At 35.5% G+C, this 13943-nt stretch overlaps 1 protein-coding gene across 1 annotated transcript in view; it reads right to left on the reverse strand.

Moving 5' to 3' along the window:
* LOC134539704 (receptor-type tyrosine-protein phosphatase N2) overlaps positions 1-13943 on the reverse strand; it is a 251035-nt gene that overhangs the window by 102614 nt on the left and 134478 nt on the right. The window contains exons 5-6 of the mRNA XM_063381924.1: positions 4673-4757; positions 398-548 (exon numbers count right to left, since the gene is read on the reverse strand). Coding sequence (XP_063237994.1) covers positions 398-548; positions 4673-4757 — 236 coding nt within the window. The remainder of the gene's footprint in view (positions 1-397; positions 549-4672; positions 4758-13943) is intronic.

The raw sequence follows: 13943 nt of genomic DNA on the forward strand, positions 1-13943 counted from the left end.
AGTTATTTATTGTGAAATTTTTTAATGTATATTTATAAAAGTAAGTTCATGTTCTTGTATGTATAATTTAATTGCATTATATTTTATACATTCTTGCAATATTATTTGATAACTAAATAAAATTAATAAATTAAAGTAAACATTCAGCATTTTTATTGATTTTCATTAATAATTAACATTTATTTTCATTATGTCATTACATTTTATAATATTGAATACCTACCGGTTCAGTGCGATAGGAATTCAAGAAACATGCCCCTGGGGGGCTGTAGTCCAGAATACAGCCTACCCAGGTAATATTTTAGTAAATAATTTAAAAATGCACATGTGCGTTGGTTGTTGGCGAGAGAAGGTCGCGCGTGCAGAGTGTTCCCAGTGGCGTGGACGGGAAGCCTACCTGCGGAGGCCCGTTCGTTCAGCTCGCTCCGTCTGGCGGCCTCCTCGTCCGAGTCGGGCGGGAAGTAGACCTCGTCGGCGTAGACCGCGTGCGGGTCCGAGTCGCTCGGCGTGAACTTGACTATCGCCACGCTGCTGGGGTCCAGTTGCTCCTGCCACAGACGGTACAGGCGCCAGCTGTGCTGACAAGGTCAAAGGGCTGAGAACACAAGCCAACTGTCTGGTTAGCCGAGCGAGGCATGGGGCAAAGGTGGTGACTATGCTGGGATGGGTAGCCCTGGCCTCTGGTCATAGTTGAAGCCCTAACGGGGGAAGCAATCCCTTGACATCTTTGTCTGAATATTACTTGCTCTGGAATGTCAAAATCGAACAGTGGTTAGTTTGTAAAATGACCTAACCTAACCTAACCTAACCTAACCTAACCTAACCTAACCTAACCTAAACTAACCACTGTCAGAAAAATCCTGATGGGCTGCCCATACAAGGGGCAACAATTCAGACAACATTTCAAAAACACCACTGTCAGAAAAATCCTGATGGGCTGCCCATACAAGGGGCAACAATTCAGACAACATTTCAAAAACACCACTGTCAGAAAAATCCTGATGGGCTGCCCATACAAGGGACAACAATTCAGACAATCTTTCAAAAACACTACTGTAAGAAAAATCCTGATGGGCTGCCCTTCCAAGGGGCAAGTTTTCAGGATTATTTAAACACTTAAAGAAACATGTTTTCAGAAATTGGATGGGCTGCCCTTCCAGTCGCTGTACAAACAAACCATTGCCAGAAAAATCCTGAAGGACTGCCCATCCAACGGGCAACAATTCATCTCCCCCTTTTTTTTCGGTTGTGCTGCGTTATATTTCCGATTAAATTCCTTCCACAAAATTCTTTGTGATTTCTAGGCGTTGGGCTTATTTTCCGTGATGCTTTGTTTTATATTCTTGGGGTTTTTCTATGACATAACAATTTAAACCAGCAAAGAATTATCTCCATAAAACAGTTTTAAATAATTTCTTAATGTTACTTTACTTGTATCATACATTAAAACTTAGCGTTGGTACAGATAAGGCCCTGCTACAATTGCCATGTCCCTTGGTCCCTTGGTCCATCATGGCAGTTTGGCCCATGCTCTCATGAAAATGTGCTGCCACAACAGTTATGTCCCAAGTTGTCCAAATGTAAACATTTCAAATACCACCACTAGAGTGCAGTAGTTTTGGGAGACATTTTAACGTTACTTTTTTATATTTCTGAAGTGTTGTGGCCGTTTATTATTTGAGAGGCCACAAAATCCCGGAAGAAATTAATGTTTTGTAAACAACGAGCATAATTATAGTTTTTATAGTTTCTGTCTTTGATGTTGAACAATTCGGGGCGTAATTGAACAGCACTTATTAATATCTCGTCCACCTCGTCCGTAGTTACTTCCATTTTAGCTTCACAGTAGTCAATTCACAAACTATTTACAAAAATTACTGTGTTTATTTTTGTATACTACACCACTACTATTTTCCTGCACGCTTATGTATTTACATTTTTTTTTCATTTCATCGATATTTGTTTACTTCTTGTTCGCATGTTTTTAAAGTTCTTCCAGCATGGGACACATCAATAAGGGACAAAATTATAAAAGTTCGCCATCTGCATGGGACATGGTGGGATAGGGACGAAGGGACAAGAGACATGACATCACAGGGTCACGTGGACCAATCGGCGAGTAGTGTCCAACGGACATTTGCATGGGACAAGTCAATTGTAGCAGGGCCTATATTATGAAACAGTTGAGTCTCATCAAGATTTAAGGCTACAGAAAATATCTAAACAATTAAGTGGTTTTACTGTGAACGGAATATCCAGAGAAAACCGAACTTTACTAAATACTAATAGACAATTAATACAATCAGACGCTATTAAATAATTTTAAGGTTAGAACAATTATTTAGGGCGGTGACCTTTCACTGCTGGGAGTTCATTATGACTATGCTTTTTTTTTATGCTCGAGTGTTTTCGTTCGTAAAAACAAAGTACAGGCCCACAAAGTTATAGTTCAAAAATGTTCGAGTTTAATTCACTTCTGCTCATTTCTTTGCTACAGCTCAACGTTATTTTAAACCCGTAGAATAGACGTAGACAGCTTAGTCGTAATTATAGAGACAAGGATCATTTATCTATAAAAAAAATTCAATCAACTAATGTATTCACGCAACTAAAGAAATCGTTCTACATTTTATGTACGCAGCCTCTCCCATCTTTGAAAATAAATATTGAAGTTCTTCAGATAAAAACACGTCACTGCTCGTTTGATATCTTCAGAGGTTGGCAAGCATGTAGAAGATGTGGTGATATTTTTTTTTTCACCCGAGTAATTTTTTACTTGCGGGTGAAAGTGTAATCTGGATGAAATTGGAAAAGGTGAAGTGGCTGTATTAAAGAAATTTAAAGAAGGAAATTGTTGAAGGGTGAATACGTACCTATCAGGTATCAGATATGGTTTTACCTACTAAGAGGGCCGGCATATCAAAATTTTTATTTTGCGACGGGTTTATTCAATTTAAGTTCTTTTGTGTACCAGAATGAGCTTTATTTGATAGTGGAGAGAAAATTAAAAGTTAACTCGCAATATAATGTCGATGCATTCCAATAACGTAAAAAATATTTACACAATAACCTGTTTACTTCTGCAACATAGCGAAGCGGTGCAATGGACAAAATCCGCTAAGGTACAGATAATCCATATTTCAGTTGCCACGTCTTGAAATTATCCCATGCAAATGATGAAACAGTTTCTCACTATAGGCAAAAGCTGATTACTTCCTGATTATTTTTTTTAGAGTTTTATCTTGTGTAAGTAGGTACTTACGACCCTGTCAACTAGACGGGAAGTCCAACCATATGTAACGACCAAATTTAAAGATTATACATATTAAATTATTAAACTAGCATCTACATTTGAAACAATGAAGTTAACTTGCTATAAAATGTACTGAAGCATAAAGAAACCCCAATAAAAACTGTGACGTGGAAACGTTTCCTCAAACTTGACAGTTCTCAAAGTAGAACACAATCGCCAAAAGAAACTTGTAAAGCAAAATACGATGTTTGTTTACTAACACTGATAACTACATGCCGTTATTTACAAAAACTGCAAACAAGATGACAGTGGGATAAGTATAAGAGTAGTTTTGAAAAACTAGTACTTTTGGTGCAATTTTACATATACTTTTCTAGAAAATCACATTGTGCTAGAGGCTTCAGTAAAAATACACGAACTTACACATGTTATTAAAATAACTAACGTGTTTAAATTACAGATTTGGATGTAGAGATTAAATTACACTCACAAAAATGTCCCTTTTTTTCTGTACATTATACTTGTAGGCACACACATACGTCATTGTAAAATGCAAAATTTTTGGCACAGTATAATTTAAAACTACCAAGAAACTGCAAATAAATGTAATTTTCAATTTATACTGACAAATCTCAATTTAATTCACATTAAGTTACGAAAGTAGTATTGTTATTGCACAGTGATTGATTAGTGAGTACTGTGGACAAGAGTTTAGAACGCTACACTAACAACGACAAGAACGTAAGTTTGATACTCCGCTAAATCACTAAGTTTGTCAGAAGCGACAAAATAAAAAAAATTTCTCCGAAGACCAAATGTTCATTTATAGCTATAAAACTACAAAAAGAATATTTTTGAAACCATTACAAATTGACATGTTCATTGTTATTGTACATTTACTTAACTTTAGAACAAAATTAACTGACAGTTCTGTTAAATGCCTGAGCATACATTTATACATCACAAAGTAAAAAGACGCCAACAGCTATGATATCTGTACAAACGTTAGCAATTATACTTTCACAATTGTGATAGTATTTTTACTTGAGCACAAGACTAAGAATACACAAGATTCTTTTCTACTCTAATAACCTTTAGTAAGTGTGTTGGTTTAGTTATTTCATTACCTAAAGTAAATATTATAATTCCATAATTGAACCAGGATATGTTTGTTAGTAAAAAGGTTGTATATTATTCATGGCTAAAAATTGAATGTAGTTGTGAAATTACACTTACACTGATGGAGAATGTGGTGCTTAAAAAAATATATTCGTGTGAAATTGTAGAATTTATATTTTTTACAGTCGAGGTGTACTATGTCTTGGTTCGTCTGGAGTGAGCTGGGGGCATCGGTGTGATACGAGATGCGTGAGGCTCAAGACTGTCTCAAGACTGGCTCAAGAGACGCTCAATACTCACTTCCTCGTCTCCTTTGATGGCCTTGACAGCTGCTTCCAGGTCCTGGTCGATGAGCGGCTCGCACAGATCTGTGTCCGTATCCTTCCTGCAAACAACAGGACACATCACTAGATACCTTTAAAATTCGCGATTTCAAATCCCTAAAGGATAGACTCCATGATCCTCTATGCACTCGTTCAAAATTACATCTGCTGATTGGTTACAGACTCGTAACACCTGTTGACTGGAATGATCGTGATTCGCTAATTCTTCTGTTAAAAATTTTTCATCGGCCCAGAGTCCTTCAGATAAACTGTGGCCCAATCAGTGAAGTAAAATAATGTCAAAAGTATTTGGACTCTATCCTATCGCGAAATGATTCCGCGAATTTTACAGGTCTCTACACATCACTTGTCACCACCAGCCAAGTGGTTTAGCTAACAAAGCTAGTGGCAAAATTCAAACGACGGAAGGTTCTGCTAACAAAGCTAGTGGCTGAAGTTTAAACGGTGAAAGGTTTTGCTAACTAAGAGAGTGACTCAAGTTCAAACGGCGGAAGGTTTACCTTCCGGTCCAATTTCTAGTGATTCGTGGAATCATTTAGCGATAGGCTAGAATCCAAACTCTTTTACTTTCATGCTGCTTCAGTGATTGGACCCCAGTTTGCCTAAAGGACTCTGAGCCAATGTAAAACCCTTTACTATCGAATAACTATCGAATCGAAAGGCCCCCAGTCAACAGGTGTCACAAGTCAGGAGCCAATGAGTAAGTGATATTGCCCGAGTACAGAAATGATAGCGGATTCTATCCTGAGATCACTGAAACCACGAATGTTTCCAGTTCTTAAATGTGATTATTGGTTTATTGTTATTCGGGGTAGTCACGTGGTCCAATAAGAACGCATTTTAACAGTATAGATGTACGCTACTCAGAAACCGGAAAAAATCGCGTATTAATTTTGCGATAGATAAGAATCTAAATACGTTTACCTTTTGCTGTTTCAGTGATTGGGCCGCAGTTTATATAAGCCAATTAAAATCCCTCAACCAAAGAAACATTGAATCACAGGCAAACCAGTTGAGACGACTCACAAATAAGCAGTCAAAAAACTGGCGTTATATTCCTGAGTATACAGAGGACTGTGTAGTCTATCCTGAAAGTCATCGAAAACGCGAATTTTTCCAGTCCCTACTTATTCGTCATAATTAAAAATATTATAGATCAGCGTTACAAATTCGCAATGCTGGTCGCATTTATTTATTTTAGGGGATGGCATTACCAATCCAGTTTTTAAATGTTCAGCAAAGCAAGATCCGTGGCTTGTTTCAGTAACAGTAATTATGTTATTTTTAAGACCTTGTTATCGTCTGACGACCACTCTAGGGAGAAAACTTGGTTTGGTATTTCCTACGTTTTTTAATATATAAATATTGGCTTACCAACAGGAGAGAGAAAACAAAAAAAAAAAAAAAAAAAAAAGTGCGCAAGTCTTTCAGTAATCGTCAGAGATGTGTGTAACCACGGTAACGAGAAAATTCATGTGTTCTCGTGTTGCAAATAAATTTACAATAGGAATCTCGGACACGAGATTTTACGTAGAATTCATTAAACAAAACGATGCAGAGCATCATAAATAAACAAAAATTGCGTTTTCAACCACATTTATGGACGCGAATCACACGTAGTTTCCGCACCCGGCGCTAGAATTCGCCGCCGGCGCAGCTACGTCGACTAACGAAACACTCAATTTGCAAAGTGAAAGAGAAAACTGTATAATGAAACGGCTCCGATAAGAGCGTGAAATACTTTTAAAAAATTACTAAACCCCTGCTTTAAACCAGATTGTCGAAAATGAATCTTATTAAAATACTGACCATCTTGTTATATAAAATTCACTAAATATTTAATACTTTAAAGCTTCCCTTTGGCTTTGTGAACTATGGTTCGCGCCATCTGCCACAGATTGCAGCACCGTGGTTACACATTTCCGTTCCACGCGACTTCAGTTTCATCCACGAAACTACTCTCGCCGAATGCGAATTAGAAAATAAACTTTAAAAATAAGTTCAAATTTAAATTGGTTTCAATTAAGATAATTATTTTCAGCTGAGGTGGTGAAATGTAAATCTAAAGGATATAATTAGTTATTTACAGAAGCCAAGTAAATAATAAACTGCGCCAAAGCACTTAAGAAAATATGTTATCTGAGGACAACTGTTAAGGTCGCAAGAAACACCTTAAGGAGAAGGGCTATGATGTTTATACGTCAATAACGACTCAACATTCATATTAATACAACGAAAGGGCAACACACAGTAGAGTAAAGTGGCCGATACGAGGGCAATGTACTGCTCTAAAGTCCTCTGTTCGAAGCTTTACTTTCGTGGACATTCGTGCATGATCGTGGTTGGAGCAAAGACGGAAGGGAGACCTAAGATGCACATCAAGTTCTGCTATTACCGATTACACCCGAACAATTCACCTTCGGCCAACTTCGTGATTTGTTTTATTTTTGCGCAATGAAAAATGAATTCAAATATTAAAAGTGGTCGGTTAGGTTAGCTACATTAAAACACTTTAAAACACTATGGACGGTTAGTTAGGTTAGTATATAGCTAAATTAAAATAAACAGAGAAATATATAAATATATATAAATAAACCCGAGGTTGGCCGAAGGTGAATTGTTCGGGTATAATCGGGCTGGGACAGAACTTGATGTACATCTTAGGCTTCCCAAAGACGGAAGGTGACCGAAGCTTCCAATTGCAGTCATAAAGCGACGTATACGCCGGGATATGCCATAACGCACACAAAAGGCAAGTCCCAAGCTTCTAACATCAAACGTAAGGTCCTTAAGAAATAAACTATCCCCGTATCGGCCTATTAACAACAAAATTGACCTTTTTTCTCCAGAGCAAATTTAAGTACGAGTTTTTGCGATTATAAATATAAAACAACAGAAGACTTTTCTATATTCACCAAAAAAAAAATACAAAACGGGAGAATTAAACAATTGCTTATAAAAAGTTCCAATACCACTTCATATTTTAAATTTAAACTCAACACAATGGAACAAATCCGTTAGGATTTATTTCCGTTAAAAGCGTGCTGCTGTTTGTTATTCCGAGGATTCCGTGTTATGAATGCATTTTCGTCGAAACGAAATGCAAGCGAGGGTATTTCATGTATTCTTTGTTTTGTTCGAAGCATCACACTGGCGGCCCATTGTTCATGAAAGGTAAAGAACATTTTTCACGACGTCCCTTGGGGGAAAAAAAACTGTAGTTTTATTCAGCAGACGATTACCAGGTGGTTTCATGACGGAATTTCATTAGCTTAACGGGTGCCACGCGGTGGCCGAGAATAATTAATTTTCTAACCAATCACGTTTGACGCATCTGTGACGTCAGCATGACGAAATTCGCGGGCGCTGTAGACTTTTCGAATTGAAAGATTTATAATGTGTAAACAACTTAGCTCTTGGTGTACGGCATTTGGTAGGAGTAATTTCGTGAATGGAACGGAAGACGCGTGGAACGGAAATGTGTAACCGTAAACGCGTGGAACGGAAATGTGTAACCGTTGTGCAGTCATCTGTGGCTGACGGCGTGAACCACAGTTCACAAAGCCAAAGGTAAGCTTCATAGTATTAATTTTTTAGTGAATTGTAACAAGATGGGCAGTATTTTAATTAAATACATTTTCTAAAATCAGGTTTAAAGCAGGGGTAATTTTTTTTTGTCTTTTTCGATTTTATTGGAGCCGTTTTATTATAACTTATAGTTAAACCTTTCGCTCTGTAAATCGAATGATTCTAAAGTCGACATAGCTGCTACGGCAACGAATTCTAGCGGCGGGTGCCGAAACTAGCGTGATTCACGTCGAGAAATTTATTTAAAAACACAATTTGTGTATGTTTATCATTCTCGTTAATTTTGTAAAGAATTTTTGACGTGACAACGTCTAATAAATCGATGAACGCAGGCTGCACGAGCGAAAAAGGATGACTCATTGTCCCGTTACGCACATTGTCCCATTACGCTTTGTCCCGTTACGCTCATTGTACGCTTGCGCCGCATCTATCTCTCTTCCACTCGATTGGAACAACCATCGATTTGACATTTTCGAGGCACATTAAACTTGAAACACTCCCATTCGTTTCCTACTTTTCCTATCATCGTCCTATCCTTAACAGAATAACAAAGATTGGAAGAAGTTAAATAGTAAACATGTATAAAAGTTATAGTTAAAATAATCTGTTCGTTAAAGTAATAAACATATTTGAATTAATGCGTGCCAATAAAAGTAAATTTATCAATTAAATTGTAGATTTCATTTCACTCCTTTCTATCCATACAAAATAGTGATAATTCAATAAAAATGATTCAATTTTATTCATAAAAGTATGCAATTATTTCATCAATGTTTTGTTTTGACGTTGTCACGTTAAACTATCGTCCGTAAACCGACTTTACAGACAACCAATTTTTTACGTTTAATTTCGTGTCAGAGTTTCGTATTCTAAGTATATTTGTAACATGAGAACACATGAATTTGCTTGTTACCAAGGTTAGATGTTTACACATATCTGGCGAGTAATGGAAGACTCGCTCATATTTCTTACTTTTTTTTTCCAACGTATCACGTAAGTGTAATAACTGAAACAAGCCTCAGAATATTTTTTTTTTCAATAATAGTTACATTTGTGCGTTGACAGCACAATCATATTTTGTGCACTCTGCAGGTTAGACTAAAAGTTTAAGACCATCAGTAGATTAAAATGATAATTTTTTATTTATACGTTTCTGAAGTAAATTAATTATGAATTTTATGACTCTTAAGTTACACTGTAATGAATCGTATTAAATAACTTAGTTAACACTTAATTTTTTTTTATTTGTTTCTGTCAAGCAAAGCTTAATTTATAGTTCTATAAAATATTTACTACAGTAATTTTTTTTATGGTTTCTGAGAAATTTGGAGTTTTTGTAAATTTCTGTATTTTTGGACAAACAAACAAAAAGTACCTCTCGCAATACTACGTACTTATATTGATTTAAAAACTGTGATTATTAAAGAAGAACTAATTAGTATAGAAGACCGGAGAAAAATTTATCATAGCCTTTATTTTATTTTATAAAATATTGAAGTAGATGTCAAAGTAATTAAAAGCAGTTTTAAATAGAGACATTGGCCTTAAGAAGCAATTTCTACTAGAAATTTAAAACCAAACTTATTATATAAAAATTTTAAATAGTCTTAAACGTTTGGTCGTACCTGTATTTTTGAGGTTTTGATTACTAAATACTTTTGTGAAATCTTTTAATTATTTCAAGTTCCTACGTATAATGATTTCTGTCTAATAAAATAAATTTATATAAAAAGATTTTTTTTAATCTTAAAGGGTCATTAAAACAAACTTGTCTATAGTGATGCCTGTCGTCATATATAACGGCATGAAAAGATGTTATATTTATACATTTTTCGTTCAATGTAAATTTTTATTGTAAATAAAACAAACATCCGTATAATATTACAGGTATTTTTTTATTTGAACATATACGTGAAAAACCCGTATCTCTACAAAATAGTGTTCACAGTAATACTGAGTTCGGATTCCTACCCTGGCATTTATGCTTTGTGTTGTCTCAGTACCTCCAACACTTGAAGTTATTTGTAAACCGTTCCCTTAATAGCTATCCAGTTTTAACTGTGCTTATTAATAAGCACGGTAAAACAAAATAAAGTCAAATGGTTGAATATTCGATTCTCTTTTACATGGTCTAGAAAAATTACGCTTGAATGAAACTATGCGCCAATTTTCGTTATGAATACAAAGCATTATCACAAAATTAAAGTATTTCAGTTCTGTAAAAATAGCGAGAGCCATATATTGTATAAAGATACAATATATTTCGTGTAGTATTACAAACTACATCCCTTAAACTGGTTTCCAAAGGAATCTTTTGTAAAAGTACAGGTAATGTTTTTTTTCTGTGCAGTTTGTTTCAGTTTTGCCGCGCGGTTAAAAAAAAAAAATCTGTTCACAATGACGCAATTCTTTTTCACCGCATGTGTCGGACTGTTGCGAACCCAGCTTCGAACTAACACCATTTCAGGAAGATGGCGCTGTCGGAGCGATAAAAGGAGGGGAAAAAAAGGGGGGGGGGAGGAATAAACTTTAAAGAGTTTCATGAAAACTTCCAATCTCGGCAGAGACTTTCCGCCTACCCCTCCCCTCCTATTCCGAATATAGGAAACCAATATTTACATTTCACTTCCAGAGAGTCCTGCACCAATTTACGACCCAGTGTGCACTGTACCTGTAGCACTTCGATAAAGTATAAAGCTTCAATACAGCCAGGAAAATCGGGTCCATTAATAGCCCAACCGCTTCCAAAGCCCTCATTGAGCGCACAAAACCTTACAATTGCAATATCAGCTTATATAAACCAATATTTGCATAATATTTTATGAAACATCATCTATATCATAAATAATAACTTAGCTGTCTACCCAAAAATGTCAGTCTAATGGATACAAACTGCAACAGTTAAAACTACCCGGGAAGGGGGGGGGGGGGGGGATATTTTGTTTGGCAGCATTAAGGAGAAGCAATGGGAACCGAACACAAATTATTGGTTTTAATAGTTTTAAAGCCGCAACCGTATTTTATTCTTAGAAATTAAAAATTTTGCCTTATTTACGCAGAAACATTTTTTTCTGTACTTTTACAAAAGAGTCCTTTGGAAACTAATTGCCAAGTAATGGTTTGTAATACAACAAGACAGATTTGTTACTTTGTACAGCACATGGCTATGATTATTTTTGCATGTATAAAATAAGTTTTCTTGCGAAAACATATTACCGTGAAATAACCGAAATAATCTTAAACGATAATAATGGAAACGAAATAAACCCACATATACGGATATGAGTGGGAAACCTAGTACATCAAACGAAATCACTCGATACAATAGAAATAAAATGATTTGTACCCAAATGTAATAAAATAAATAAAAAGAAGTTAAAAAAACAACAAACAGCATCAAAATAACCTATTTATAACGAAATGAGTGTACTTTAATTAAGTGAAAAAATTGGTGAATAATTTTATATTTTATATTCGCGGATTCATTGACCTCTAGGTTCAAACGCACATGCATGCTTGGAGCTGAGACTAGAAAAGAATACAGATGAAGCATTAGCGATCAGACGTGAAGCGGTTTTTTTCCCCCATTTTTTTCTCTGATTTTTACATACCAATATGGCGGACATTTGTTTATATTTGTATCAGATTTTCTAGCCTGCTTTTACTAACGATGTAGTTAAGCTGTAACCGAGATCGAAATATTACTGGTTGATATGTTTATGTACCTATATTAAAAGTCCAAAACAAATCTTCGTAATACAAATGTAATGATACGAGTTGAGATTTGTTCTCTAATTTAACCTCCAATACAGTTACAGCTGACACATTTGAGAACAAACGGCCGCCATATTGGTACGTGTAGTTAACTGGAAAAACCCCTCCACCTTTTGGGCTTAATCTCCCCTCGTCCAGAATCTGACCACACGCTCCATCTGCATGTTTCCCTGATCTCTGATGAACGGCACTTCGCAAACCCTCGACCGCGGCCCGACAATGACCGCTTGTATGAAACAATCTCTACACTGCGGCTTGTATGGCCTGTTGCATCTGCAGTCCCTTATCGCACACTATCACGACAGGTACTGCGAGTTCCAAGCTTCAATTAACGCTAGTCTGGCAGTGCCGTTAAACTTTTATGTTTTTTTTTTTTACAATTATTTGAATACAACTGTATGTATAGTAATAATATTTTCATACGAGAATAGACGATTATTATTTGAGCTAATTTTATTTTACATTGAATGATAAATATATTTTTTTTCAATAATCCAAATTGGCGCAAGATTTTTATTCAACTGAAAAATAAATACCACAGCAGTTAACTTTGATTGTTTACTGTGATGCTAAATATAAATTTTTTAAATAACTTATAAAATTTTATTTGACTATAAAATATTTTATTTAATTTACCACAGTAGCTTAGGCAGTAGTGACAAAACTAGTATTCTTTGAACTATAAACTGTATTTTTACTGTAATGCTAAAAAAAATATATATTTTTTAATCTAACAAATTTTAGTTAACTCTAAATTGAATATGACATAGTTTGCTGGGGGAAAAATTCTTGTTAAAAACTGATATGGTGGTAGTACTGAATTCTTTCTCGGATTAGAATAAGCTATTGGTACACTGTAAGCTTTTTTTTTTTTTGTGAATGGAACATACATAATAATGCTAAATAACAAATAGTTGTAAATTTTGTACATTTACATAAAAACAAATGTATCGCTACAAAATAGCGTTCGCATAAATACTGGTTACGTATTCTTACCCGGTGCATTATGCTGTGTGTCTTCCCGGTACCTCCAGCAGTTAAAGTCATTTGCGAACCGTTCAATCAATATCTTTACAGTGTTAACTGCGCACATAATAAGCACGATACAACAATAAAAGGTCCAATTGTTGAATATGTAATTGTATTTTTCATGGTTTAAAAAATGTATGCTTGTTATCTCGAGAAACTCATTTCATAATTGCAAAAAAAAAAACTAGAGACAGGAAAAATTCGCGGGTTCAATGAACTTCAGGATAGAATCCATTATCCTCTACACACTCGGGCAAATGCCAACTGTTCATTGACCGCTGACTTGTGAGTCGTCTCGACTGGGTAACCTGTGATTCGACACTTCTATGAGTGAGGGTCTCTAATTGGCCCTCAGTCCTCCAGATTAACAGTGAACCAATGGCAGAAGCAGCACTAAGGTATAATTATTTGCATTTTAGCATAACACGAAATGAACCCGCGAATTTTTCAGGTCTCTAATAATAACCATAGCGATGTGCTCTACAACGTTACAATATCTTTGATTTAATACAATTTATTGGACATGCACTGGTTTTTTCGTCGTTGTGTCGTCCATAATGCCAGTTTATGTTCGTCGTAGGGTTCATTTGTTCTACAAAAACCTGATTTAGGCTTGTTTTTTCCATTCGGGTTCATGTCTTCTTTCTTTTTTCATGTAGGAATATATATATTTTTTTCCCCCAGTGACAAACGATGCGAAACGGCAATGGAGTTACGTTCAGGAAATTGTATTAAATAAAAAATGTCAAAGCAGTCATCAGGACTGCCGACAGAGGTGAAAATTTAAAACTATAAACAAACAATTGTTATTTTTGGATATTCCAAATTATTTTTTT

The sequence above is a fragment of the Bacillus rossius genome, chromosome 15 (genome assembly GCF_032445375.1).
Source record: "Bacillus rossius redtenbacheri isolate Brsri chromosome 15, Brsri_v3, whole genome shotgun sequence".
NCBI lineage: Eukaryota > Metazoa > Arthropoda > Insecta > Phasmatodea > Bacillidae > Bacillus > Bacillus rossius.